This window comes from Arvicola amphibius, chromosome 7, assembly GCF_903992535.2.
Source record: "Arvicola amphibius chromosome 7, mArvAmp1.2, whole genome shotgun sequence".
Classification (NCBI taxonomy): domain Eukaryota; kingdom Metazoa; phylum Chordata; class Mammalia; order Rodentia; family Cricetidae; genus Arvicola; species Arvicola amphibius.
The window spans coordinates 47570548-47597219 of record NC_052053.1 but is presented as its reverse complement, the minus strand read 5'-3'; the positions used below and the strand labels follow the sequence as shown (position 1 = coordinate 47597219).

At 46.6% G+C, this 26672-nt stretch overlaps 1 protein-coding gene across 7 annotated transcripts in view; it reads right to left on the bottom strand.

Annotated features, from left to right (window-relative positions):
- The window catches only part of Rapgef1 (Rap guanine nucleotide exchange factor 1), a 119725-nt gene that overhangs the window by 42176 nt on the left and 50877 nt on the right, over positions 1-26672 (bottom strand). For 4 of the 7 annotated variants that reach the window (XM_038336244.1, XM_038336239.1, XM_038336238.1 and 1 more), the window contains exons 2-5: positions 16541-16677; positions 15962-16075; positions 10238-10416; positions 8171-8327 (exon numbers count right to left, since the gene is read on the bottom strand). In XM_038336244.1, the coding sequence (XP_038192172.1) occupies positions 8171-8327; positions 10238-10416; positions 15962-16075; positions 16541-16677 (587 nt within the window). The remainder of the gene's footprint in view (positions 1-8170; positions 8328-10237; positions 10417-15961; positions 16076-16540; positions 16678-26672) is intronic. The other 3 variants (XM_038336245.1, XM_038336242.1, XM_038336241.1) reach the window with 1 other exon arrangement.

The window sequence follows — 26672 nt, the reverse complement described above, 5'->3', positions numbered from 1 at the left end:
CACAATCTCCTCACTGCTCTCTAATGGTGAGCTTCTGATGATGACCTATGGGCATGAGGGAAGAGCATGCCAACTCTGAGGACACAGAGGTGGGTCACCTAGCCACATGAACCTAGCCCTGAACAGGGCCAAAGGACTAGCATCTCCCAAAGCAGGTTCTTCTGACAACACAAAAACTAGGAAAAAAAGTGAACACACAAAAAGAAATCTGAAAGAGGAGTTTCACAAACGGGAAGGATGTCATGATCAGGACGGCGCCTGCGGCTTGATGGCGATGAAAGACGAACTTGCAGACACAGGGCAGTACGGGGTGGGACACTGCCAGTGAGAATGGCTTGTCACTGTGGGCAGTGACAATGGTCCAGGGGATGACCTACTGGCACGTATCAAAAGCCTCAATATTTATTAGGAGAATTTTGTCTGAAGAAAATGCTATGGATATATGCAAAAGCTCAGCTATGGAGGATGTCACCACAGATAAAGTGAAACTATTCAATAGTTCACAGTGAAACACTCACTACAAGTACCAAGTATGTAGATGTGACAGAACCCAACACTCTATAGTCAGTAAGAATAAAGTCACGGCAGGACATGGGTCATAGCATGAAAAGATGGTGGAATACTGGGTGCAGAAAAGCCCTACTTGCTTTGTTGGGGTACACTGTAAATTTTGGAAACAAGAATAACCCCCCCCTCTTAAATTATTCTAAATTTTCTAAAACAGACCTAGATTAATTCTGAGAAAACTGCCTCCCCAAACCATGAGAGGCATGTCCATGGAACCAGATGCAGGCTCACCCCATTCTGTTCTTGGAGCCATGTGGGAAGTAAAATCCCGGGGAGCCTGAGTTTAGCACAGGAAGGGGGCTCTCTTCTACTTGTTTCCACAACAAAGTGATAGAGGGTTGAAAAGAGGAAGCAGCTAGAGGGAGGCTGCCTCTTCACCCACTGCCTGGGGAACACAGGGAGAGGCAGAGGCAGCTCACCCTGAAAGCCCCACAGCCTTGGCTGTGATCCAAGTGCCAGACCCAAGTGACTTGGAAGCTCCATGAATTTGGAGCTCCTTGAACTCTCAGTCCTTTTCCTCAGTGTCATGAGTCCGGGGTATTGCAGACATGTGTCACCATGCTAAGTCAAACTCACTTTTGTGTCTACCGATACAGAACAGATTCCACTTTCTCCAACTAGGGAGAGGTTAGGGTGAGATGCTGTTCCCCTCAGCTAATGAACAACAGACAGCAAAAAGATCCTGGGGTAACAAGCACCCAGTGCAAGTGTGCCTTCAAATTCCAAGACCACATCATGACACACTGGAGGCTGGGAAAGGGGCGGGCGGCTTTTCTTTCTCTGCCAACCTTCCTGCCCAAACAGAAGGGCTTTGGTTTCAACTTGCCTTAATGATCACACAGAAGGCCCTGGGAACCTCTATCGTCCTTTAGGTAGCATTCAATACTCTGGTTTCACTGAGTGCTTCCCACCTGTGGATTGGTCAAGGCCCAACACCCCGTGAAAAGTAAAGCCTCTGGAAGGCAGAATTTCTCAAAGCCAGGGTCTTTTTAATTGGAGTCCCACATTAGACAAGTTAGAGAGACTGCTCTGGACTCTTCTGCCAACAACTATAATTGAGATCAACATTTAGTTTGCTGAAAATCAGTTCTCAAAAGTCAGCTTCGTAAGAACACGAAATGCTTCCAGGCTCATTTTGCTCACACTGACCAGGGCTGTAGAGATGGAAGCACTTGAGTGACTTAAGAAATCAACGCCCAGCTCTGAGTTTGAGCATCCCAGCCCCACCCTCCTCTCTCTTTTCTTCTGGGGATGACACAAAGACCTGAGTGGCAGAGGGGCCACACAGCCGTGATAGTCCTGGCACAAAGAACCCCAAGGACAGCCTGGTGGTTAGTGTCCCCTGGGTTCTCACAGTGGGGACTACTCCACTGGAAGCATACCAGATACAGTCTGTACCTTTCATTCCAGCTCAGACCCCATCCATCACCCTGATACTCTCTGGCCCTGTGGTCTCTGAGTACTGTTCCAGGGCATGGGAAGTCTGTGGCTACACACCATGGCTCAGTGTCACCATCTAGTACTTCATATACTTTGGAAGAGGGTCAGATCTGGTCTGACAATGTGAAGAACACTGGCCAGTGGGGACTGGGGTTATAGGACAAGATCACAGGAGTGTCCATCCCCAAAGTGACTTCACTGTCATTTTACTTTGTGCTTTTGGGACAGGGTCTCTCTGCAGTCCTGGCTGTCCTAGATCACAGAGGTTCTGCCATCTCTGCCCCATGCCCAGTCCTGAGTGACTTAATAGAGACAACAAGGAGCCTTCTCTGCCCACATCAAGAGCGGCAGCGAGAAGCACCAAGTGGAGGCAGTGTTCTCAGCTGCACACACAGTCAAGGAGCATAGGGCACAGTTGGAACAACTGGCATTCCTTACACAGGCCTAAGACAGGGAACTGCAGGTGCCACACTATAACTCAGATGGCTGGGATCAGGGCCAGCTAGGGAGCTAAATAACATTTTAAAACAAGTAACATGGGGCAGAGGATGCCAGGAAGCACTCCTGCTTCTGAAAACTGTACATACAAGGTAGGCGACAAGCTTTGTGCAACAACCACAAGGGGAGGTTTCTCTTTCAGACTCACTCTGGCACCGGCATGAGAAACAACCTTATATGTCATGGCCTGAAAACTCTGGGGCAGGGCAGTCACCACCAACAGTTACTGCCCTCACCAAGGGGGCACCTTTCTTGGAAGCATGGTGCTATCTAGGAAGCTTTCTTTCTCCACTAACAAGCTGGGAGGGCTCTGGCCTCCAGCTTTATAGGAACCCAAGGTACAGAGGACACACTGAGCAGCACCAGGAGGGCATCCCTGACTAACTCTACATTGCCAACTTTCAGGAGCAATAACTAAAATAAATTTTGAAAAAATTTAAATTAATGAGTCTGGAGAGATGGCTCAGTGATTAAGAGCAGCCAGGTTCAGTTCTCAGCATCCACATGCGGCAGCTTACAACTGCCTTAACTCTGGCTCCAGGGGATCTGATGCCTTCTCTGGCCTCTGTGAGCACTGCACACATGTGCACATACAGACAAGCAGGCACACACACATAAATAAATACAAATTTTTAAATAAACTGAAGTCCCACGGTTTCAAGAAGAAGGAGACATCCATCTGCTGCTGCTGCTGCACACAGGCTCTATCTGGGTCCTAGATTTTAAAAGGCAAATCTTTTAAAAACAGCAAACCTAACCAAGCAATGGAGGTGCACACCTTTAATCCTAGCACTTGAGGCAGAGGCAGGGGGATCTGAGTTTGAGGTCAGTCTGGTCCAAGATATCCAGGGTTACTCAGAGAAACCCTATCTTGTGCCGGGCGGTGGTGGCGCACGCCTTTAATCCCAGCACTCGGGAGGCAGAGGCAGGCAGATCTCTGTGAGTTCGAGACCAGCCTGGTCTACAAGAGCTAGTTCCAGGACAGGCTCCAAAGCCACAGAGAAACCCTGTCTCGAAAAACCAACCCCCCCCCCCAAAAAAAAGAAACCCTATCTTGTAAAAAGTCAACATATAAACAAAAAAAGCAAACCATACTCTGAAGGCCAAAGCCAGCCTGGAGTGTGTTTCTAGAAAGCTCTCTAGGTATGGTCAGTTCAAACAACAAAAGCACCAAACAAGGACTGTGCGACACAAACCGTAGCCTGAAAGGGTTAAAATATTTACTGTTTGTCCTTCCAGAACAAGTTGCCCTGCATACAGAGGTTCCAGGAAGGAGCATCCCTCGGGATTTACACCTGACAGTCTCAGGAGTCAGTGAATGAAGAGAAGAAACCAGACTGGCAGTGCATGGCCATGTGGGGGGAAATGGTGGGGCCTGATGCAACTCTGGTCACTAAATGTAAGAGAAATTCTGTGAGGAGGTATAATAAGCCTCCTTAAAAGGAGAAGCTACAACTCCCACCTCCTCCTCATTGTCTGGAGAGGAAGCAGCTACCCTGAAGCACTGGGTAGAATCCATCTCCTCTTGGATTGGGAACTTGCCTATGTGGCTAGACAATTTCATCAGCAAGCAACCAAAACCCGTTTGTATCGACTTCCCTTAGTGTTAGGATCATGGTTACATGTTGTTGTACCTAGTTGTTTTTTAAATGGTGTTCAGGATCAGAACTCAACCCTACATGTTGATGTGGCAAGCACTTCACAGATTGTACCCAAACCCTCCAAAAGTTTTACGTCTAATTTTTTTACATTGATTGATGTAAATCAATCATTGGTTGATTGTGTGTGTATGTGTGCATGTGTGCCACAGTTCCCATGTGGAGGTCAGACATAGGTCATCAGGTTTGGCGGTGAGCACTCTCCCCTGCTGAGCGATCCCACGGGGCTCAGAAAGTCCGATCTGTAAAAGCTTCTGCTCTAGCGGCTCTGGCTCCTTCCCTTTAGGTGTTCTTCTGTTATGTGCACTGAGTCTGCTGCGCAAGCCCAGTTCTGGGTGGTGACAGCGAAGTGACAAAACTGTGGGTCTCCACGAGGCTTTCCCAATGGCTTTCAGTGGAGGGAAGTGTTTAAAAAGATTGTTTTTTTCTGTGTATGCGTCTGTGTGAGTGGATGTCCACAGAGGTCAGGAAAGGATGGCAGATCCACTCCAACTGGAGCTTTGGGTGAGCTGCCAGATATGGAAGCTGAGAGCCAAAGTAGCAGGAAGTGCTCTTAGCTACTGAACCATCTCTTCACCCCTATTATTATTACTATAAATTATAAACATTTTAGTCTATATAAGTGGCTGGAAGCTGGGGATATAGGAGCCTGGCAGGGAAGCACTGACATCTCCAAGGGCAAAAGGTGCCATATCTGAGGTCGGAAGGGAAGTGGGCATTTAACTGGGATAGTCAGGAAGATCTGAAATTTGTGAGCTGTCCTAGAAGGAGCCACAATTCCCATCCAAGACTAATAAATGTGAGCTCTCTGGTGAAGGTTTCCATGGTGAACAGTGCTCACCCCTGCCTGCTGTCACCCAACATTTGCCAGGTACTTCACAGACAGGATCTTCTCTCTCCTCACACTCTCAGGGTATTTAAAAACCTACAAGAATCTCAGGAGTTACTTGTCCAAGGCTACACAGCTAGTGGCATTTATGTGAAGGTTTATGTGGCAAATGACAGCACTCACGTAGGAACAAAATCAAAATAATCTGCTTTTCAAACTCGTTTTCAATCTTTACCCTCCTCCCCGAAAAGAATTCCATTTAACGACTGAATGAGCTCCTTAAGGGGTGGTGAGTCAGTTTGTAGGAATGCACCATTTCTCCTCCAAGAAGACCGCAGGATGAAGACAGCTAGCTACAGCCTTTCTACGTGCACACCCCTGGCCCTCCCAGCCGAGGCAGCTTCCTTGCATCCCAGCACAGGGGCTTAGAAGGTGTCCTTGTGAGGTGAGAATGAGAAAGATCCTTTGGGTAAATCTCCTAGAAGGGGGCAGCAGAGGGTGACTCAGTGCCTAGGTCCAGCAGACGTGTGAAAATCATGAGCTTGCCACTGACTATGGGTCCACCTGACCTTGGCCAGTCCACCAGTGAAGATGCCTACCGCAGAGGGCTGTTGGAAATATAAAGCTGGGCAATATAAAAAGTACCCATTAGGCCAGGAAGTGGTGGCGCATGCTCTACCCAGCACTCCAGAGGCAGAGATAGGTGGAACTCTTGTGAGTTCAAGGCCAGTCTGGTCCACAGAATGAGTTCTAGGACAGCCAGAGCTGCTATACAGCAAACCAAACAAACAAACAAAAACTAAAAACAACAACAAAACAACCCAAACAAGAACCCCATCCATTGTTTGCTATTATTACTACTGGATTCTAATCACAAATGCCCATGCTGACCCACTTTACTCCTTAACTGACACCTCCAGAAGTTTCCAGTACCACAGGCCAGCTGACTTGGCCTTCCTTAGGGACGGTTCTCTGACCTCCTCGTCTCTGCATTAGCATAAACAATCCTTGCTGTGGCATGTGGCATCCTTTTAAGTAACTGTGGACTTTTCTTTCTCAGTGAAACAAGGCCAGGGCTATGCCACTGTCATTCATCACTGTGTGCAGTCCTGTCACACCACAGGCACACAGGATGCTTTTGATAAATGTTCGATAATAAACAAGACAAAATGAATACAGAGCGCCTCATCTATTGGCTCTTTGTTCTGGCTGAAGCTCCATACATGCATGTGTGCACGTGTGCGTGTGTGTGCTGCCTGCATGGCCACGTGTGTGAAAGTCAGAGGACAGCTCCTTTGAGTCTGTTTTCTCCCATCTTCCTGCTAGAGGCAGAGTCTCCCTCGTTACTTCTGTCCCCATGCTGCGTACTTGAGGCTTGCTGGCCCGAGAGGTCAGGCAGTCTCCTGGCTCACCCAGGTTCTGGTTAAACTATTTTAAAAACAACTGTGAAAAAGTTATTTGCTCTCAGGTGCTAGCAAGTTCAAGTTCCACAGGCTGCACGTGTGTGCTTCCATCTCCCAGGGTCACATTGAGAAACCAGCAATTTTTCAAACATGCCTTCTGAGCAGTACAGCTGTGCTTTCATGACTCCATAAAGAGCACCCACTCTGGAGCATCCAGAAGCTCCTTGGAAACCTGGTCTCCAGTTTCAACCGTTCCAACTGTTGTGACATTTCATTGAGATCACCTGCTGGAGGAAAACCTAAACAATGTCACCTGGAAATAATTTTGGTTTCCAGAGCTGGGACAGGAGAAGCAAGAGTGAACCAGAACTCAGCCAGAAGGCATAGGAAGGCCATGCCACACCTTGTCCATTGACTGACTGAAAGGAGCTGCAGTAAGGACTGAGGGGATAAATCAACAGCAGCCCAAATCCTATGGTGACTACGATCAACACTCACAAGCCTCATTAGTTACAACAGGTGGTGTGAGGTCTGGTGACTGTGCTAGACAGCAAAGGAACATCAGAGGGGAAGCTTGCTGTCAACTTGTCACACGCCCCTCCCTCAAAGCGAACGCAGAGTTATCGTCCACACAGTAGCCTCTGTTTTAATGGTGCTGGGGACAGAGCAACTGGGGCTTCAGCCAACACAGCCCATTTGGGAGTGATTTCTCTCACCCAACAATGCCTCCTTAGCCCTCTCTCTGTAATTTAAATTCTTTGGGGTCTTTGTTCTATTTTCCAGAGCTTCTAAAGAACATACCAATAGGCACGTTTCAGGAATCTCATAGACTGGCTAAGTAGAGAAGTCTTTCTGACCTAGGCTAACTAATGTGGTTATAATTTTGAATTAAGGGTCTATAAAAGGGACACAGCTTTTCCAAGCCACATCTCTAAAGCATGCACTTAGCACCACATAATCAATAATGAATAGTCGTGAGTGCCTACAAGCTCAGTGTACTCCAGGCATTGTTCTAAAAGCATCCTGCATTAACTAATCTAACCCGCAATGTTATAATGCAGGGCACCACTGTTACACCCGCTCATGTGTGTGTTCATGGGTGTCATCAAGATGAACTAAAGTAGTACACTGCCCAAGTCTACAAACTACTGGGTGGGATTCATGCAGGCCAGACCCTAGGCCTCTCAGTACAGCTCCTCCTGCCCACTGCAAAGTCCTTTCCATTTTGTGCCCTCTATTCTTCTTTGTTTCTCACCTACTAGGATTTATATTCTTAGTTTGGCTTCTGGGCCCCAATTCCAGGCCCTCTATAGCCTTTGCTTTGCTGTAACTGTGACTAACTGTGAGTTCTAATTGCCCATGAGGCTATTTGCAATGGCCTGGACAGTAAACATATCGATCATATCATAGAGATCGAGTACATTCTGTTTCAACCACTCAGTCCTGCTTTTCTACCAGGAATCCTAGATGTTCCTATGACAGGAGAAGGGAATGGTTGAGATGTTCGGAGTTTTGTTAAAAGCCAGTACAAATAATCACTATTGCATCATGTCAAGCTGGTGCATGTTCTCAGCCAGACCAGGGATATATGGCCCACAGAGGACTGAACACCAGATGCAGGAAGGGCTGATGGTCTCATAGCCTGAGAATGAAATAGTTACTGGACAGAAGTGGCCCACACCATAGCTCTGGAAGGCATTCACCCCAGTGTATGTCTATCATCAAGTTCATAGCTTCCAGGGGGCTGGCTGCCCGACCTGACACCTGCCCATTACCTTCACTCCATCCAGCACAGCCTTGATGACTCCCTTCACAGTCGTCACCATCTCTTTATCTTCTGAGTTCACGCCCTCCAGCATCACTTGGTCAGACCACCGGATGAGGTTGGCGAGGCTCTGGTATACTCGGCTATAGCAGGAGGAGAGGGCTGAGCTACAGGGAGGAGAGGGTTAAAGAGCATTAGAAAGCAGTCTCCACTATAACCCTCCTTCCCAGGGAGCACCCAGGGAGGCAGGATCTCAGTGTCCAGGTAACATTTCCTTTTTTAAAATCCATGGTTTTCTTTTCCCTCCTTCCCTCTCTCTTCCCTTCCTTAAGTCTTCTTAAGGAGTTTTAGAAAGGGTTACTGTTCTCACTTCAGACTTTATACACTGTAACAGAAGAGCAAACTCCCTCACTACTAAAGCAGACCCTTAAAAATCAAGGGTACAGCCCGGCGGTGGTGGCGCACGCCTTTAATCCCAGCACTCGGGAGGGAGAGGCAGGTGGATCTCTGTGAGTTCGAGACCAGCCTGGTCTACAAGAGCTAGTTCCAGGACAGGCTCCAAAGCTACAGAGAAACCCTGTCTCGAAAAACCAAAAAAAAAAAAAAAAAAAAAAAAATCAAGGGTTCAGTTTAGACAAGACAACACAACATTGTAAGGTGTGGCTGAAGCAGGGTCTAGCACCAGGGGGTCTTTAAGCACTCTACCGATGAGGTTCTATCAAGTGCAGCAGCACAAGGGAAGGAGCTACGCTTTCTGGCAGCTATGGCTGCATTCCACATGCACCAACAGAAAAGTCATCAAGAAGGATAGCAAACCCTTTCAGTCCTTGAGAATGAGGGGAGCTGGTCATGAAGCCTGGGGATGGTGTCAAGGGCTCACAAGGATGAGGCAGGAGGGCCCTCCGCTCTGGAAAGGATGACCCAGTTCTATAGCCTCTCTGGCAGGTCAGGTGCCCCTGGGAGCATGCCTAACAGTAGCCTGAAGTCCTCAGGGTTCTTGTCATATCCAACCCCCCCTCTCCACACCAATCTAGCTGCTTTCCTCCAGCTTCTTCTTTCCCTTCTCCTCTAGGAAGCAGGACAGAGCCACTGCAGCTCCGTCACTGCCTTCTTCAGCCTGTGTCACACAGTCAGCACTTCATCATATGGTGGGGAGCTCAACTCTTCCCTGGTGGGAGCCATCACATGACAACAGAGGTATGATAGCATCTAGAGACAGCCATCTACACATCTGATGGCCTAATGTCAGGTTCATTTTCTCAAAGAAGACCACGGAGTTTCCATGGGATAAACTAATGGAGAGCCATAATATAGACCAAGCCACCAGCAGCATAGAGAGCCAGAGGTCACAATCTCCAGGGGTCAGCAAGCAGAAGCTGGTGCGGAAGCCCAAAGCAGAACATTTCTTGGAAATAAAGACACACAATCTGTTATTATCTCTCAGAAGAAAATTGTGAACTTCAGGGCCAAGTTCTGAAAGTCATTCATTAAAGCTCATGGGGCTAAGTAGACATTAAGCTGCCTTGAGAATCAACACAGAGATGCATCGATTGTGAACAGGCACACCAGTGACAAAACTTCAGAGCTGCCAGCCTCTTCAGAAAGGTTCCTGCAGCTTGGAGATTGCATCTAGCACCGCTATCCTTGTTATACTTAACAATAAACATGGGGCAAGCTAAACTGTAAGAAGAAAATGTACTCTAGCACTCAAAGGCTGTCTGGGAAGTCCTGGCCTGGCACAGGAAGGTTCCACTACACCTGGCTTTATCAGGTGGTAATTCCAGGAGCTGAGGACTTGAATGACAGGACTGAATCATGGTAAGTGATGACGGAGGCTCTGAGAATGCATCCAGTTCAGTATGATTGCGGTTAGGAAGCTAATACAAAGATACAGCCACAGCTCAAAGGGTCAGTGGTGTCAGCCAGCATACAGGCCTCTGGAGGAACAGTTGCCTCCAGACTGGGAAGTAGGAACAAATGCAAAACCCCTTTCCCCTCATTGTTTCAAAGGCCCCAAACCAAAGTGCCAATAAGCCTCCCACTGCTGTCATGACTAAGGACTTTCAGGAGGACTCACCTGTGCTGCATCTGAGGGTCAATCTGTACCAGGGGTAAGATGGCCTCTAGCACCTTGGTGGCTGACCCTGGGAGCATCTCCAGAACCTTCTTATCAATGGCCATTTTGTCCACAATGGTCTTAAAGTAGCGCAAGGCACTGACAACCTCCTTCTCTTTCTCCTCCAGCCAGCACAGGTTCTGAAAGGGAACATCATGCTTAAGGAATGCGAAGAGATTAAAGGGAGCTAGTCTGAAAACAGTAAAATCTATAAACTAGTCTGACAGTCCTGCAAATGGAAAAGGTTCTGGCAGTAGAGACCAAGTCAGATGTTTTCTCTAAGGACTGTGATCAGGAGACAGAGGCCAGTAGGAAGAGAGACAGGCTTAGGATTAGAAGGGTCACTTAGAGACCTGGGGATTTCCTCTCCATACTCTGAGATCCTGAAATTATTCTCAATATTCTAATTGGCTACCTGAGATAGCACCTCCTATCTCCAGTGTGTGATGCAGCCTCAGTGAGGATATAGGAGGCAATGGTCACGCCCCAGGGCACATATGTATACTCGTCCAGAATCAGATCCAGGATCCAAAGATTTGAGGGATCTTGCACCTAGATCCCCACACAGTCCTACCCAAACCCAGAGCTCCCTCTCCATGAAAAAACTATGACTTCAAAGACCTCTGATGCCAGGACTGGAAGGAGGCGATGAGGAAGCCAGAGGCATGGTAGTCATCCAGTGAGCGCGGCGCAGCGGCTGCTAACAGCATCTGCACACTCTGACTCCAAGGAAAGGGGCCTGAGCAGAAAACAAAACCCAAAACTCCACAGTGCCTGTACTTTCCAGAACTCACCCTCCTAACCCCAAACTCCTTTTTTCTTCTTGACTGCAGGTAGCCTTGGATCCACACCTAGCGGGGCATACAGCTCTAGATTCCTTCCCCCCAAATGCCTTTCTCCAGCAGCTCTGATCGCAGGGTGGCAGGATAGTACCACGAATGGATGGTCCATACATACAAGAACAGACTGCACATTTAGTGAAGTGAGGAGGTATGTGGACCCCCGTGGCTTCCTAAGATCCAGAAAGTACAAATAATAGCAAACGAGGGCCAGAGATGCTACCAAAAATGTTGATTTAAATAATAATCTATAAAAGTGACAATTCTTTTGGATACTAAATCTCTCCCATCCCCAGATAATGTCAGGGAATATCATTTAAAAATTCAGTATGGGAGGCTATTTCATAGGAACACCAAAAGAAATAACTCTAAGTGGATGGAACAAGGATATTGTACTGCAGTCAGCTAACTTCCAAAGGCCTGGAGGGGCTTCTGAGAGCGCTCTGCAGACCACCAAGACCCCGCCCTTCCTGTGTCCTGACATGTTCATTTCTTGTCTGTTTCCAAGAGGCTGAGCACTGGTTTTTCTATTTCCTGGATGAGAGTGCTCAGCTTTTCCATAACCCTCCCATGGCTGGGCCAGCCTGGGGGTCAGCACTCCAGAAAGTGCTGGAAGGCAACAGTGATGAAACTTGGTGAGGAAACAGGAAGTATTTCAGGAAAACACGTCACACACATAGGCAGGAGTGAAGGGAGAACTGAGATGGGAAGTAGTGGAAAGTACAGGCACTTCAGAGCAGAAAAGCTCTCCCTGAGGAGAGACCAGATCAGCACAGAAGAGCCAGGCTGAGTGACTCCACGAAGGAGCTAAGTAAGGACTCAGCAGGGTCAGGTAGCATCTGTTACCTTCTACCGAACTCCAAACCTGAATGGTCTCTTAACGCTCTGTGTTCCCTGAGCCCTTCAGCTGTTAAACTGTGATCAGCAGTCAGAAATGTGCACAAGATACAGCACCAGCTGACCTGGGAACTCAGTGCTGCGGCTGGGCTAGAGTCCCTCTGAGTGACAGCCAACCTGTACATATCTCCCACCCCAGGGAAGCAGTTGCTACTACCTGTCCTCATAAGCTTGGTAACTGTGGGGCTGTCAGTCGCATGAAGGGGCTAGTTCTAAGGCCAATCTCCTTGTCTGTGGAGCAGATGACTATACCTGTCCTGCGTTACGAAAGAAGTCACAGTGGCTACCTGAAGCTGAAGCTCAGTGGTAGAGCACTCACTTAGCCTAAGAAAGGTCGTGGTTCCATCTCCGAAACAAACAAACAAACAAACAAACAAAAAACAACAACAAAAAAAAAACAGTCAAAGAAACACAGAAACAACCAGGCGGATGACTGAATGGGTGAGTATGGACATCATGAATAACATTTAAGAGATGCTGGGCCACACAGAGAAACCCTGTCTCGAAAAACCAAAAAAAAAAAAAAAAAAAAAAGAGATGCTGTATCAGGGTCAGAGGTCACATCCATACTAGTGAAAATGCAAGGAAGGATGACAACGGAGTGGGGAGGAAAGGGCCAGGGCACAGCTGCCACTCTGAGTGTTTCAAGCACCCACAGAACTCTGCACTTCAGATATATTGGTTTCAGTTCAGCCTGTTGTCTCGCCACATAACAGATGCTATTATTTCATAAGTGGGGAAATTGAGGCTCGGCAGGGAGTGGATAGGATAGGTAACCTGCCCAAGATCCCACAGCTGAGTGACAAAATTAGAATACAAACCTGGCATGTTTCATTCCAGTTTAGAGAGTACAATAAATAAATAAATTGTGGTGGGGCACACTCATAATCTCAGTGCTCAGGAGGCAGAGGAGGCAGAAATACAAGTTTGAGACCAGCCTAAGCAACATGGTTAGACCTGCTCACACACCCGGTCCCAGCAACACAGGAGATAACTGTAGATCTGGGACAGCTTAGACAACATAGCAAACAAATGCTATCATACCACACACACACACACAAACACACACACACACGTCCTAGAAAGCCCTGGGTAAAGTGCACACAGGTAAGTGAAAGCTGAGGTCACTTTCCTGCCTGGTAGTGGTGACATGGCACACCTGTGCTTTTCTGTCGTGAGCCACTGAAGAGCTCAAACGCAGAGGAAAAGGAAGGGATACAAACCGACCCTGCGCTTCAGCTACTGCCTTACATCAGAGCAGCAGTAGGAATCCAGCTTGTACCTGGAGCCCTGGCCCCTCTGCTTCATGGAAACTAAATTGTGCTCATAGCACCGCAGGACAGCGAATCAGGTAGCTGTGGGCCTAGTCATGGGTGGGAAACAATTAGAATCAGCATATAAAAAACTGGAACCAGGTTGGGTTGATGGTGCTTGCCTTTAATACCTGCACTTGGAAGTTAGAGTTAGGTGGTCTCTGAGTTCGAGACTAGTCTAGTGACATAGCAAGTTTCAGGACAGGGGCTATAACAACATAACACAACAGAAGAAAAACTGGAACCAGGATCATGAAAAGACAACTCAACATCTTTCCTTCTTCCATATCCAACAGTCGGGCCCTGTAGAAAGGCACACCTAACAGAGCCCAGCTGTACTAGGCTCTGGGGCAGGGGCATCGCTCTGCCTACTTCACTTAAGAGCTGCAGAGCTGAAAGGGAAACCCCTTCAGGAGTTTCCAGGAGAGCCACCTGTCTAGCCGCTGTCTAGCTGCCCAGAGAGAGAACTCACCCATTCTGAGCCACTTTTGGATGCTGTTAACTGATCATATAGAGATGGTCAGCTTTGGGATGGGACTAAATTTTCTCTGCTACTTTTAACAATCCATAGCTCACTGCTAGGCTTGCTAAGAGGTTGAAAAAGAACTGACAACTTTTTCCTATGAGAAGACTGCTGTGTCTAGATGAAGCCAGGCTGGAAAGACACTGGAATACAGTGGACAAAACAGACTTAATTAGAAAATTGGGACCACAGCCAACACTATTAGAAAGCTCTCTCCATATGGCTAGAGCAGAACAAATAAAACAACGGGTGTGAAAGCACAGGGCAGCGGGCTGCAACCAAGAAGCAGCAATAGTCGGGATTTGCACTTCTACTTCCTGTTCTTCAAATCCTGTGATTTAACAGAGAAAGTCACAAGTGGGACAACATGAGACGCAAACGCAGACACTCTGTAAGAGGTGACAGGGAGAATGAACAGTAGGCCACTTCAAGCAGCAGCAACCTTCCCACACCACAGGTTTCTGGACGCTGTTCCTCTCACCTATGTGCTGTGGCAGACTCCATCTTGGGGCCTGTACTAAACAGCAGTCTACACTCATGAAGGGCCTTGTGATGAGCAGGGTGAGCTCTGCCCTCCCTCCAGGGTACACTTGTACTTCCGGCTACAGGGCAGGTTTCACCTCAGCACTACAAACATTCAAGGCCTGGAGAAGTCACCCTGCTGCTACAGGATGCTCATGGCATTGCTGGCTCCCACCTACTGCATATGCAGCAGCTCCTGTCTCACTCACCTGTGATGACAACTGAAAATGTCTCAGGCATTGCTGGGGCTTGCAGGCACCTCACTAAGTGAAGGCTATGCTTCTATTAAAATTTCCTCCATGACCTTTCTTTGGATAATGCATAAAGAAAAGATTCCAGGATCAAATGGCTTAAAACTTTCCTACCAACATTCTCTTGCAGTTATGCTGTGCGGTTAAAGGTGTGGGCTCTACGAGTGTGCTCTGCATGCTCTGACATAGAACAAACCTCGCTCTGCTCAAGGCTCTTCTATACTGAAGTAGTGCACCTGATAAATGCCAGGTACTGCCCTCTTGCTCATAGGCAGCAATTCATCCAACAGAATGTCTGGGCTTACAAACCTTACTTCTTCTATCTTTAACCAGACATTTAAGACACTCTGCTAGTCCACATTAACAGGGTGGTGTTTGTAAGCCACATTAAACTGATAGTTATGACAATGGTTCTGCATTTAATTACCCTTGGACAGTCATGGGCAGGGGAGCAGTTCGTCTACAAAGCTTGTTTTCATCTACATCGCTAAGAGTATTCTTTAATGTAAAGTGGTGCACCAAGATGAACATTCAGTCTTGTGAGACAATAACAAACACTTTCGGACTTGATTTCCTAAAGAAGACATACAGCAGTTGTGTATGGTGGCACACACCTTTGATCCTAGCATTCAGGAGACAGAGGCAGGAGGATTGCACTTTAAGCTAGCTTAAGCTAGAAAGCCATGCCATATTTCAAGCAAAACAAGAACCAGGACTAAGGACACAGCTTGCGGAAAGCTTTTGCCCACATGAGGCCCCGGAGCAGATCCTCAGCACTACAAAGAGCCTCAGGCAGGCTCTGGTATCAGTCTGCTTTCAAATCCTGACTTCACCACTGCTTTGTGGCTTTAGCTAAATGCTCCCTATCTCTAGAGACTCGGTTTCTTTTTAAGCAGGGCAGGTTGTTGCTGTCAGGGATGGTGAAGAGAGGTGAGCACTCAGTGCAAGGCTGGAAAGAGGCGCTGTTAGCGCCAGTGCTGGTGACAGGTGCCCCTTGCTGAGAACCTTGCAGTTGGCTGTGACAGCATCCCAAGGCGTCAGCACCTCAGGGAGAGAGTAGCCACTCTGGAAAGGTGATGCTCACCCACTGCCCCAGTGCCCGCTCAATTCCACTCTTAAAAGGACCCAAATTTTGGCTGCGGAGACTGAGCTCCCTCCCCATCAATGCCACTCAGATAAATGCTTGTATTCAAGAATTATATCAAATACTTAAGCTCATAGTTGCCACCCAGCTAAGAAACAATGACATCGCCACAGGTATTTTTCCATCCCCAGACCGTGGACCAGAGATCTGCAGTGGAAGGCAAGGCAACCCCAATTGTTCTTAATGTCACACTGACCTTCTGCCTCTGAGACCTGGAAGCCACAGCACTGGTGGACATAAATTCTACTGCCTGCTGCTCCAGTTCCAAGGGGATAGGGTAGCCCTCTGGTAGAAATCTGTCTCTTGCCTCCTGGAAGAGAGGAAACCTGGATTCCTACAGAGCTTGAAATGGATGTTGCAGGCTGGAGGGAGGGGTTGATGAGAATCAACAGCTGTTCCACACATCTGGCTCACTGGCCCTGATAAGGTTACTAGTGCAGGAGGATGCCTTTAGAGGGATTCAGGGTGAGCCCAGGTCCTGAGGCTGAATGAACGGTTCAGGCCATCAGAGCCCTGCGTGAAAGTAGCCCAGGGCCTCTGGGTAAGAGGCAGCACCAGGTGTGAGCACCATGTTCTGAGCTACTTTAAATGCCCAGAGGGTGATACAGAACTGTCCAAGCCACTGGCTGGACTGATTAGCAGGACAGGCACACACCATCCTAGAGGTCCCAGGTCCCAGGGACACAGATGGCCCTAGTAAGCGCACTTACGCACAGTGCAGCCCCCAATGCTGGCCACAGGCTGGCCAGGAGGAACACCTAGAGATGCAGCTTACTTTGCTCACAGACTTCTCGGGAATCTTCGACACCTCGGCTGGCTTTCCCTTCTTGGATGGTGTTCTCTTGATTTTGGGAGAGTGGAATTTGTCCATCAGCTTCATGGTGAAGGAGGAGAGGTGAGAGCGCTGCGGGTCTGAAAACACAGAGGCCTGGCTGTTAGAGGAGGCGGCAGGAGAAGCTGCAGCTGTCTTGTGGAAATGACTAAGGTCTTTAAGCTCCGATTTCCTTCTTGAAAGATTCAAAGGGCAGGACATGCAGACCCATTCTGACACTGCTCATGTGTGTCGAGTTTTGAAATGTCTCCCTGTTTTAGGGTGATTAGAACTGTGAGCAACAGAGGCAGGCAGGATGGGCATCATGAAGATCTTACATCAAAATGTCTGCGTGTCCTTGCTGGCTCCATATGAGCATCTAGTCAATGTGCAAGAGAAACAGTTAAGAACACCCATGGACTCAGAGAGGGGTAGATATCAGGATATAGCGAAGGCCTTTGTAACCAGTCTCCTATTCTTGAGTGTAGGGAAGTACAAGTAACATGACAAATGCCAGGTCTTAGAGGTGGCAGCAAAGACAGAAATGGAAGCAAGGTGTTAAAACCCTTCTGGTCTAAGATAAAAGACTGAATGATTTCCTAAGAGTCGGACAAGTCAAGGAGGTCTGCTGTCACTGATTCTGGCTGGCACTGCACCAGAAATTTCTTACAGGGTTAATTAGTAAAGACAGGAAAAAGGTACTCAGTTCATAAGGAAGAATGGTACGCTCTTGTTTCTACGCCAGCTTTAATCAGGGTCTCACTGTGAGGCTCAGCCTGTGCAGTTCTGGGGTCGCTGCAGACAGTAGCACATGCAGCTCTTTACTTGCAGGATGGTGGATGGAAACTCTTAAGCAACCCACTCAAGAGCTTTGCTAATACTGGGTAGAAAGAGAGCTCAGTGGGGAGCGCAGTGCTCGCCTTGTGTGTCCATAGCCTGGGCTTTGCCCCCAGAACCGTAATAAATAAATAAGTAAATAAAATACAAGAGCTTCATGTAGTGGTATATCTTTAACCCTAGCATGTGGGAGGCAGAGACAAGACAGATTCAGGCCACTATGATCTAAACAGTGGGTTCTAGGTCAGCCAGGGCTACATGATAAGATTTCAAAATAAAACAAAAAACTATCAGTACTAACAAGTTCAGTAAGGATACAACATCAACATATAAAAACTATTTGTACTCTTATACAGTAGCTATAAACATTCAAAATGAAAATTTAAAAACCTTTAGTTTATATCAAAAAGGACATTCTTGGACATAGATTTGGCAAGAGAGATTTCACATTTACACTTTGCAAACCATACTGCTGAAATTCAAAACAACTAAAATATGTGAAAAAGTATCCCATGTTCTTGGATCAGAAGACTTACTATTGTTACAACAGTAATATTTCCTGGTAACAACTTGTTATCCCAGAGAATCCTGCTAGCTTAATTTCTTTGGTAAGAGTTCACTCTCTAATCCTAAAATTAGTAAGGAAATATGAGAGATCCAGAACAGCCAAAACAAGCAGCAAAGCTGGAGGACTGATATGCCTCAACGTAAAAATTAAGCCACATTAACCAAGGCATGACTGTACTATATAGCCTAGACACATGAATCCAAGAACAGAACTGAGCCCCCAGACATAAACCCACATGTCCATGCTGATTTTCAACAGGGATGTGATGGCCACTGAATGGGTGAAGGAACAGACATTTCAACAGGCAGTACTGGGGCAAGAGGGCACTTGTCTGTAAAAGGATGAATCGGGACCTCTGCCGTACACCACATGCTAAAATGAGCTTCAGATAAGATCTAAACTTAAGAGTTAAAAACAATTAGAAGAAAGTATAGGTGGTTTTGTGGGCTTGGATATGAGCTCACTCTTAGTTGTAACACCAGAAGCACAAGGAATAAAAATAGGTAAGTTAGAACTCCATCAACATTAAAATCTATTTTGTAATGACTGCATCAAAGAAGTGGAAAGTCAGCCTATAGGATGGAGAAAGTATTTACAGATTATGTATCTGATGAGGGACTACATATAGAAGGGAAAAACATTCTAGGGAGCTCATTCTGGGGAGCTGGAGGCTGAGGCACCAAGATTACAAGATTGAGGCCAGCCTGGGTATATAGCCAGACCGTCTCAAAAAAAAAAAAAAAACAAAAAACAAAAAAACAAAAAAAACACAAACCACAAAATACAAAGAACAATAACAATAAAAACAAAAACAGCCAATTAAGCAAACAAGGAAGTCAGTGGGATGCAGTTAGTTCACCAGTAGACAGCTTACCTAACTCAGCCATGGCCCTGCATTTGCTACTTGCAGCATTGCAACATAAACAACAATAATGACAATAAAACGCTCACACTTAGCAACAGCGGACAACCTTTAAATGAGCAAAGGCACAAAGACTGCAAGTTCCAGGCCAGTGTGAGGTGTGAGTACATGAAGACCCTGTCTCAAAAAACAAACAAAAACCCACAAAACAAAACAAAACAAAACAAAAACCACACCAAATAATCCCAGCATTTATGAGGCAGAGGCAGGCGGATCTCTGTTTAGTTCGAGGGCAGCCTGGTCTACAAAGTGAGTTCCAAGACAGCCAGAGCTACAAAAAAAGAAACCCTCTCTTGAAAACAAAACAAAACAAAAACAAAAATCCAACCAACCAACAAAACCCCCAAATAACTTTAATAAGAATTTGAAAGGGGATACTGAGAAAAAAATGTGCTGATGGCTCAACCCTGATGACCTGAATCTGACCCCCAGAACCCATGATAGGAGAGGGCTGGCTTCTGAAAGCTGTCCTCAGACCATGTATATGCTGTGTACACATACACAACAGTGCAGACACACAATATATACCACATACACAATAAATAAAATTAATAAAAATAATTTGAAAAGGCATTTCTCCAAAAACATACTGGTAATAAATACATTAAAAGGTCTGGAGAAATGGCTTAGAGGTTAAGAGCACTGGCAGCTCTTCCAGAGGTCCTGAGTTCAATTCCCAGAAACCACATGGTGGCTCACAGCCATCTGTAATGAGATTTGGTGCCCTCTTCTGGCATGTAGGCATACATGTTGACAGAATACTGTATATAAAGCATGTAGGTCTACGTGCTGGCAGGATACTGTATATACACAATAAATAAATCTTTTTTTTAAAAAATAGACTTTCAATGTAGTCATGGCTAATCTTAAAAAAAAAGTACATAAAAAAGATGGTCAACATTTGGGGTCAAGTGTTTGATCCCTAGTACTGGGAAAAAAAAAAAAAACAACCCACGTAACATGAGGAGCACTAAAGACAACAGGTACACCAAGTATTGGTGAGGACTGAGTGAACCAGAAGCCTCATATGCTGACTGATGCTGGGAATGTAATAGCTGCACTGGCAAACACCTGGCAGGTCTTCATAATACTAAAGACACCATTCTAGAAATCCCATTGGTAGGTATGTGTCTGAGACAAGTAAAGAAAACCATCCACAGGGTGTGCACAGGAAAAGTTCAGAGCAACAGCTTTCATCATGGCCCAAAGGTGGAAAAACTCAAATGCCCATGTGCCTGTGAATGAATAAATAAAATATGGTATATCCATCCAAGAAATGGTATTTGGTAATAAAAAAGAAAACCAGGCTCCAACCTTGCAATAATATGAATAATCTTGAAAGTATTACCCTATGACAGCATGACAAGAAAGATCACATATCGTGTGATTCTACTTGTCTGAGATGTCCAGAATGGTAAGTCCACAGTACAAAAAACAGATCAGTGGCTGCCTAAGACAGCAGAGGGAAGAGAGCAGAATGGGAAAGGATCATTAAGGAACAAGGGGTCTTCTCAGGGAGAACACAGATGACATTGGAATCTGATGGTGACTGCACAGGCTGTAAGTCACTGTGCACTTTGAGTGAGTAAATGCTAACATCTCAACAAAGCTGACTGACCAACTAACCAACCCACCAGGCGACTTTGTAATCCGCAGCCACCTCATTACTATTATCCTCATTAGGCTATTTCCTGACAGGGATGATGTTCCCTGAGGCCATACATGGGTGCTCAGGAAACACCTGATACCCCCCACACCCGGCAGCAACAGCAGAGAGCCACAGGGGATAAAAAAATTTAAAATTGCCTGGAAAACTAAAGAACAAAACATTATTGTGGACCATGGGAAGGTAAGTTATCTAGCTTTAAAAAATAAAAAGCACTCCATAAAAAAATTCTAACAATTTAGTATTAAAGCAAAGTCGACCCCCAACAAAGGACAACAGCTGTATTTCAGGGCTGTCACTGTTGTCACTGTTACACGCAACTTAACAAGATCAAAGTTCCATTTCTTGGTCAAAGACGTGCCAAGTAGTCAGGCAGGCTCAGACAAACTCTGGCCTCTGAAGATTCTGGGGAGTCCAGAAGCATCAGCAACACACAGCAGAGCCGCCAGCATTCACTCCAACCAGCAAACTGAACCCGCCTCAGGCTGGGTGCCCTTGCTCTCCAGGAATGAGGTGGGCACTGGCCTAAAGGAAGCAGGACTCAGGAGCAGCCCTTGTAGGTCAGACCAGATGGGGGGAATGGTGGGAGTTTCTGGCCTTTCCTCTCCCCTCCATCCCCACCAGAGCAGGGCAGGACCATTTATAGTTTACACAGCGTGCCATAGGAGGACGGTGCAGAGAGTAGTCTGGAGTCAGATGGTCACATACTGACATGTGCCTAACTTTTTCCCCCTACAAATTTAACTTTTTATGTACATTGGGGTTTTGCCTGCATGTATGTCTGTGTGAGGATGCCAGATTCCCTAGAACCAGACTTACAGACAGTTGTAAACTGCCATGTGGGTGCTGGGAATTGAACCCTGGTCCTTTGGAAGAGCGACCAGAGCTCTTAACACGTAAGTCATCTCCCCAGCTCCCTCTCTCACTCTTTAAAATGAGGCTAAAAATGTTCTCCCCCTTGATATGGATGGTATGAAGAAGATTGACAACACATGCAGGAAACATTGCTCTTCCCATGCTGATCACATCCTGGGTGACGGCAAACATGGTATGGTTCACTCTTGCAAGACTGGGCAGGGAAAGGAAACAACTGGTTCCATACAGTAACCTGGGTGGCCAGAGGGCCTCAGGTATACTTAATCAGTAAGTGACAGGAGATGTTTGGCAGGCAAGGTACCATATTAGGAAATGGGTTTGTGTTGGAGGACTCTGCCCAGCTATAGGCTGATGTAAGTGTTCTGAGCATGTGTGAAGCAGGCTGGGCTGGGCTAAGATATTCTGTGAGCTGGAGGCATGAAACACATTTCTCTCTCTCTCTCTCTCTCTCTCTCTCTCTCTCTCTCTCTCTCTCTCTCTCTCTCTCTCTCTCTCTCTCTCTCTCTCTCTCTCTCTCTCTCTCTCTCTCTCTCTCTCTCTCTCTCTGTGTGTGTGTGTGTGTGTGTGTGCCTGCACATGTACATGTACACTTGAGCACACACAGAGGTTAGAAGATGGCACTGGAACCGTTGATGTTGGAATTACAGGGATTGTATGGCAAATATTCTTAGCCATCAAGCCACTTTCCACAAATACATAAACACACAGACAAATCAATTAATTTTTAAAGGTTTATTAAGCTGGGTGGTCAGGGCGTGTACACCTTTAATCCCAGCATTTGGGAGGCAGAGGCAGGTGGATCTCTGAGTTTGAGGCCAGCCTGGTCTGCAGAGTGAGTTTCAAGACAGCCAAGACTACACAGAGAAACCCTGTTCTGAAAACCAAAACAAAAGATTTATTTAATTCTATGTGTATGAGTGTTTTGCCTACCTATATGTATATGTACTACATACATGCCTATGGGAGTCAGAAAAGGCCATCAGGTCTCTTGGAACTGGAGTTAAACCACCATGTGGGTGTTAGGAATTGAACCCAAAAAGTGCTCTTAATCACTGAGCCATCACTCCAGTCCCATAGGTAAGTAGAATAAGTCTTTTTTGAAAACACGTTTCAGGCACCTAGCTGACAGAACATCACAGCCCAGGCCAGACACTTGTATCTGCCCTCTTCCATATGCACTTTCGATTTGTATTTTTAACTAGAAATGGTATATTGGGGTATAACTTCACTTATCAACAGGCATGGCAAGGGTAGCTGCTCAACAGAAGCTAACCTGTCTACAATTTCGATGAATACAAACTCTGAATCTTATTTCCATGTGGCCTACAGATCTTTATCAGGTTGTTCTCCAGTCCTGACACGTAGCTCACTCCTGATGAGAGGGAGTTTCACCAATACCCTCTTCTCCTCATTGACAGGAGAGGCACACCTGTTCTGGTACAACCTACTTCCTCTGTATCCATCTCACTGCTCCTGCATCCATCCCAAGTCCTTCAGATGCTGGCCTTGTAACATCCTCCAACACACCCTGAGAGGCTCTGGGCTGGATGGAATAGGAGAGCAGTTGACTAATCTCTCCCAGGCAGGCTGACAGCAGAGAAAGGAAAGCAGACATGAAGGGAAGGAAGTCTAGCAGGATAGACATTTCTTGAGTTTACTGTGGTGGTCAAAGTTCCTCAAAAACTTGGCTGGGTGAGCCAACTTCCTCTTCTCTAGGGTCTGCTGCCCTGGGTTCTGTAGGGAGATGTGGGGTTAAGGAACTGGCCAGACTCACAGCCAGCCATCATAACCAAGGTGAAAACAATGTGGAAACCACCAAAAACGCTCTAAGGAGCACGAGGGCAAGGCTGGCCCTGACCACGAACTAGAGATCCTGCCAGCTGCCATCAAAGTCAGGAAGTGGGTGGCAGAACTTACTCTACCTTTGCCTGCCTGGTCCTGAATTCAGTTTGTGTAGGGATACAACTGGGAAGCTGTGGTGACACTTTGAGGGACCTGTCAATATATCACTCTTCTCAGGCCATTTAGTCGGCACAAAACAACCAGCAAGGCACATGGAGAACAGAGATGCTTTTAATGACAACCAACCTTCCTAACTCTCGAAATCAGGACAGCAGGAACTAGGCTGTCCTTGGCTTTCCCTCTAAATGATGGGTGACAACCAAGTTTCAAGTGGCTTTCAGGATCCCTCAAACTGTGCCATGAAGTACAGATGAAGCATTTTTGTAATGCCCAGCAGTGGCAGGGTAAGTAGGAGACAGCAGGTGGCATTTGTACAAACACTGTTGCTAGTCTTGTTCACAGCTCAGTCACAGGCATTTACGCACTAGGCTTTCCTGCCTCTCCCATGCATCACTGGTGTAGGGAGCAGAGCTACTCTCACATTACGGTGGCCTCAGGTGGCTCCTGTTACTTCCCGTGGTTAATGCTGAGAAATTATAATGTAGATTTTGTAGATGCATCTTTGTAAAGATTTTTTCTAAGACTAAAATTAAAACAAAAAAAATGTACACATGCAGACAAGTTACTGAGGATGAGGTCAAATCTATATATCCCCTACCTGTCAAATAGCACCACCTTCATATTTAAGTGAGAATGGCCCCCATATGTTCATACATTTGAATACTTGGTCTTCAGTTGGTAGAACTTTTGGAAAGGATTAGGAGGAGGTGTGTCACTTGGAGTGGGTTTTGATGTTTCAAAAGCCCACACCATTCCCAGTTAGAGCTCCCCACCCGCCATGTGTGCTTTGTGCTTGTAGATGAGATGTTAGCTCTCATGTCTGCCTGGTTGATGCCATGCTCCCTGCCATGAAGGGCTTGCACTCTAACCCTGAGATTGCATGCCCCATAAATGCTTCCTGTTGTAAGTTGTCTTGGTCATGCTGTCTTTTCACAGTCACTGAAAATGACTAAGAGTGAGAAATGCATTTCTGCTTCTCTCTACTTTACACAGCCATATGTGGATGGCATAGCCAGAAACGAGGGTTCCACTCTGGAGTTCCTTTGCCATTGCCACTCTCCTGTCATGGTAGCCACCCTGTGGTTGTATGGGCTCTTTTCATGATTTGCATCCTTATGTGTAGTTTAAATTATAAGTCTGTGACCATCATATATGGCAGCATTCTGTGCAGAGTCTCACTCTACAGTTAACCACTCAGATGATGGAGGTGTCCTTGCTTTTGTCCATAATACCATCTTGTCCGCTTGCCTACCAGTGGCCAGTGGGTTGTTCTTAGCTTTTGGCTTTATAAACAACGCTGCTACAACATATTCAGTATGTCTTTTGAGCATGCAGGAAAATGTCCTATGAGTAAAACTGCCAGGGTGCAGGGCATGTCCCTTATTTAACTTTACAGCTAATATCAGACAATTCCAAGTATGTGTGATTTTACATTCGAGCAGAAGGTTAAGGGACCCAGCTGCTGTAAAACTTAAAACAACCAGGGTCTACGCCGAAGCACGCACACACACTTTCAATACAGCTGTGCTGAACCACAGGGGGAAATGCCCTTCTCCATATGGAAACACCAAGAGCTGGTGCACTGTGACCTGTACATCCGTGAAAGCTTGAAAGGCCATTAACAGAAGCTAAGACTGAGTCCTTCATTGTTTGGTGAGGCATTCACACCAAAAGTCAGAAGTTCCCAAGGACTACCAAGTTAGTCGTTTTCTCCATGGGAGGAGCATGACACTGTAATCTTCAGGTAAGCAGCAACTTGCTACTAACAGCAGCCATGTTCTTGGACTAGTCATGAGCTGCATGCCCCTACCTAGAAGAAGGAGGGTGAAGAACACCCAGCCTACTCACAGGATCAACCTCAGCAAAACCGACAGACAAAACACTCAAAGCTTGCCAAGTTCTTCCAAAGTGCCCTGCCAGGTGCCAGGATTTTACTGTTAGATCTCTAGCTTGCCCCCCAGCAGGCCTAGCAATGATTCTGCCTGCTGCTGACAAATGGGCCATCAACTGGCCTTTCAGATGTCACTTGCGGCGGCAGCTGGGATCCCAACTTAGTACAGGTTTCTGTCGGCTTAATTCCACTGAGATGGGAAGCCTCTAAGCAGCACCCACACCAGGGACCACAGTGTCAAGGTCACTGTGGACAGAGACTCACTGTAGCAGTCTCACAATGCCCGCAGCCGGCCAAAAGGTCTGGCCTTTGGCTTCCTGCTCAGCACTGCATCACTGGGATGATTTAGAGATCACCTACTTCATCCAGCAGCCTTGTTCCCTGCCGAGGAGTAAGACACCTGTGTGGAGAATGGGACTTCATTGTTCAGTGTGTAGTCTGGGAAGATCTTACAGACTGTAAGGAAGTGAAGATGAGAATGGGCGGAGAGCAGTGGACACTGCAAGACATGCACAACTGTGGAGTCAGGTGGGCTGGCTAACCCGTGTGTGCCCACTAACTTCAATACCTCTTTCGGCCTCTTTCACTTCTATCTCTTCTTGCCAACAGAAAAGGCCTAACTGCAGCCCACCTCCTCCTCTGATGGCTGTGGGGATCAAATGTGACTGTGGGTGAAAAAAGGACCTGACTCAGAGCAGATGTTTACTAAATGGCAGCTGTCATGGTCAGCTGGTAACATTGCCAGGCCTCTGCCAACATTAACTAAGGCAAATGCTAAAACAGCTCCAAATGAGGAGGGCTAAAGGCAACAATTTCTACACTAAAAGACCCCTGTCTTATTCAACATAGAGACATTCCCTGTGTGAAGACAGGGAAGGGGGTGGTGTTTGAAGTTTTGTAACACCAAAGACCTGTCTGATAACCCACAACCACATGTGGATGCTGAACATGGAAATACTAAGTGGTCTGTTCTCTTCTTTTCTCAACACCAACGGTGAAACAAGCTCATTATTCAAACCCAAGCATTGAAGAAATATGAAACAGAGGGAAACTATGGCTTCTCATGTGGCCAAGCAGGAATTACTTACTGCACTTGTGTTTTTTTTATTTTATTTTTAATTTATGTGTATGTGTGTGAGTCTGCACACTGTGTGTGTGTGTGTGTGTGTGTGTGTGTGTGTAGATGCACATAGAGGCCAGAAGGGGGCACTGGATCACCTGGAGCTGGAGTTACAGGTGGTTGTGAGCTGTCCAAGGTGGGCACAGGGAATCAAACTTGGGTGCCATGGAAGACTGGCAAGCAATCTTAACTGATGAGCCATTTCTCCAACTGCTCCCCTTAAAAAAATTGTTTTGTTTGCACGAGGGGGAATG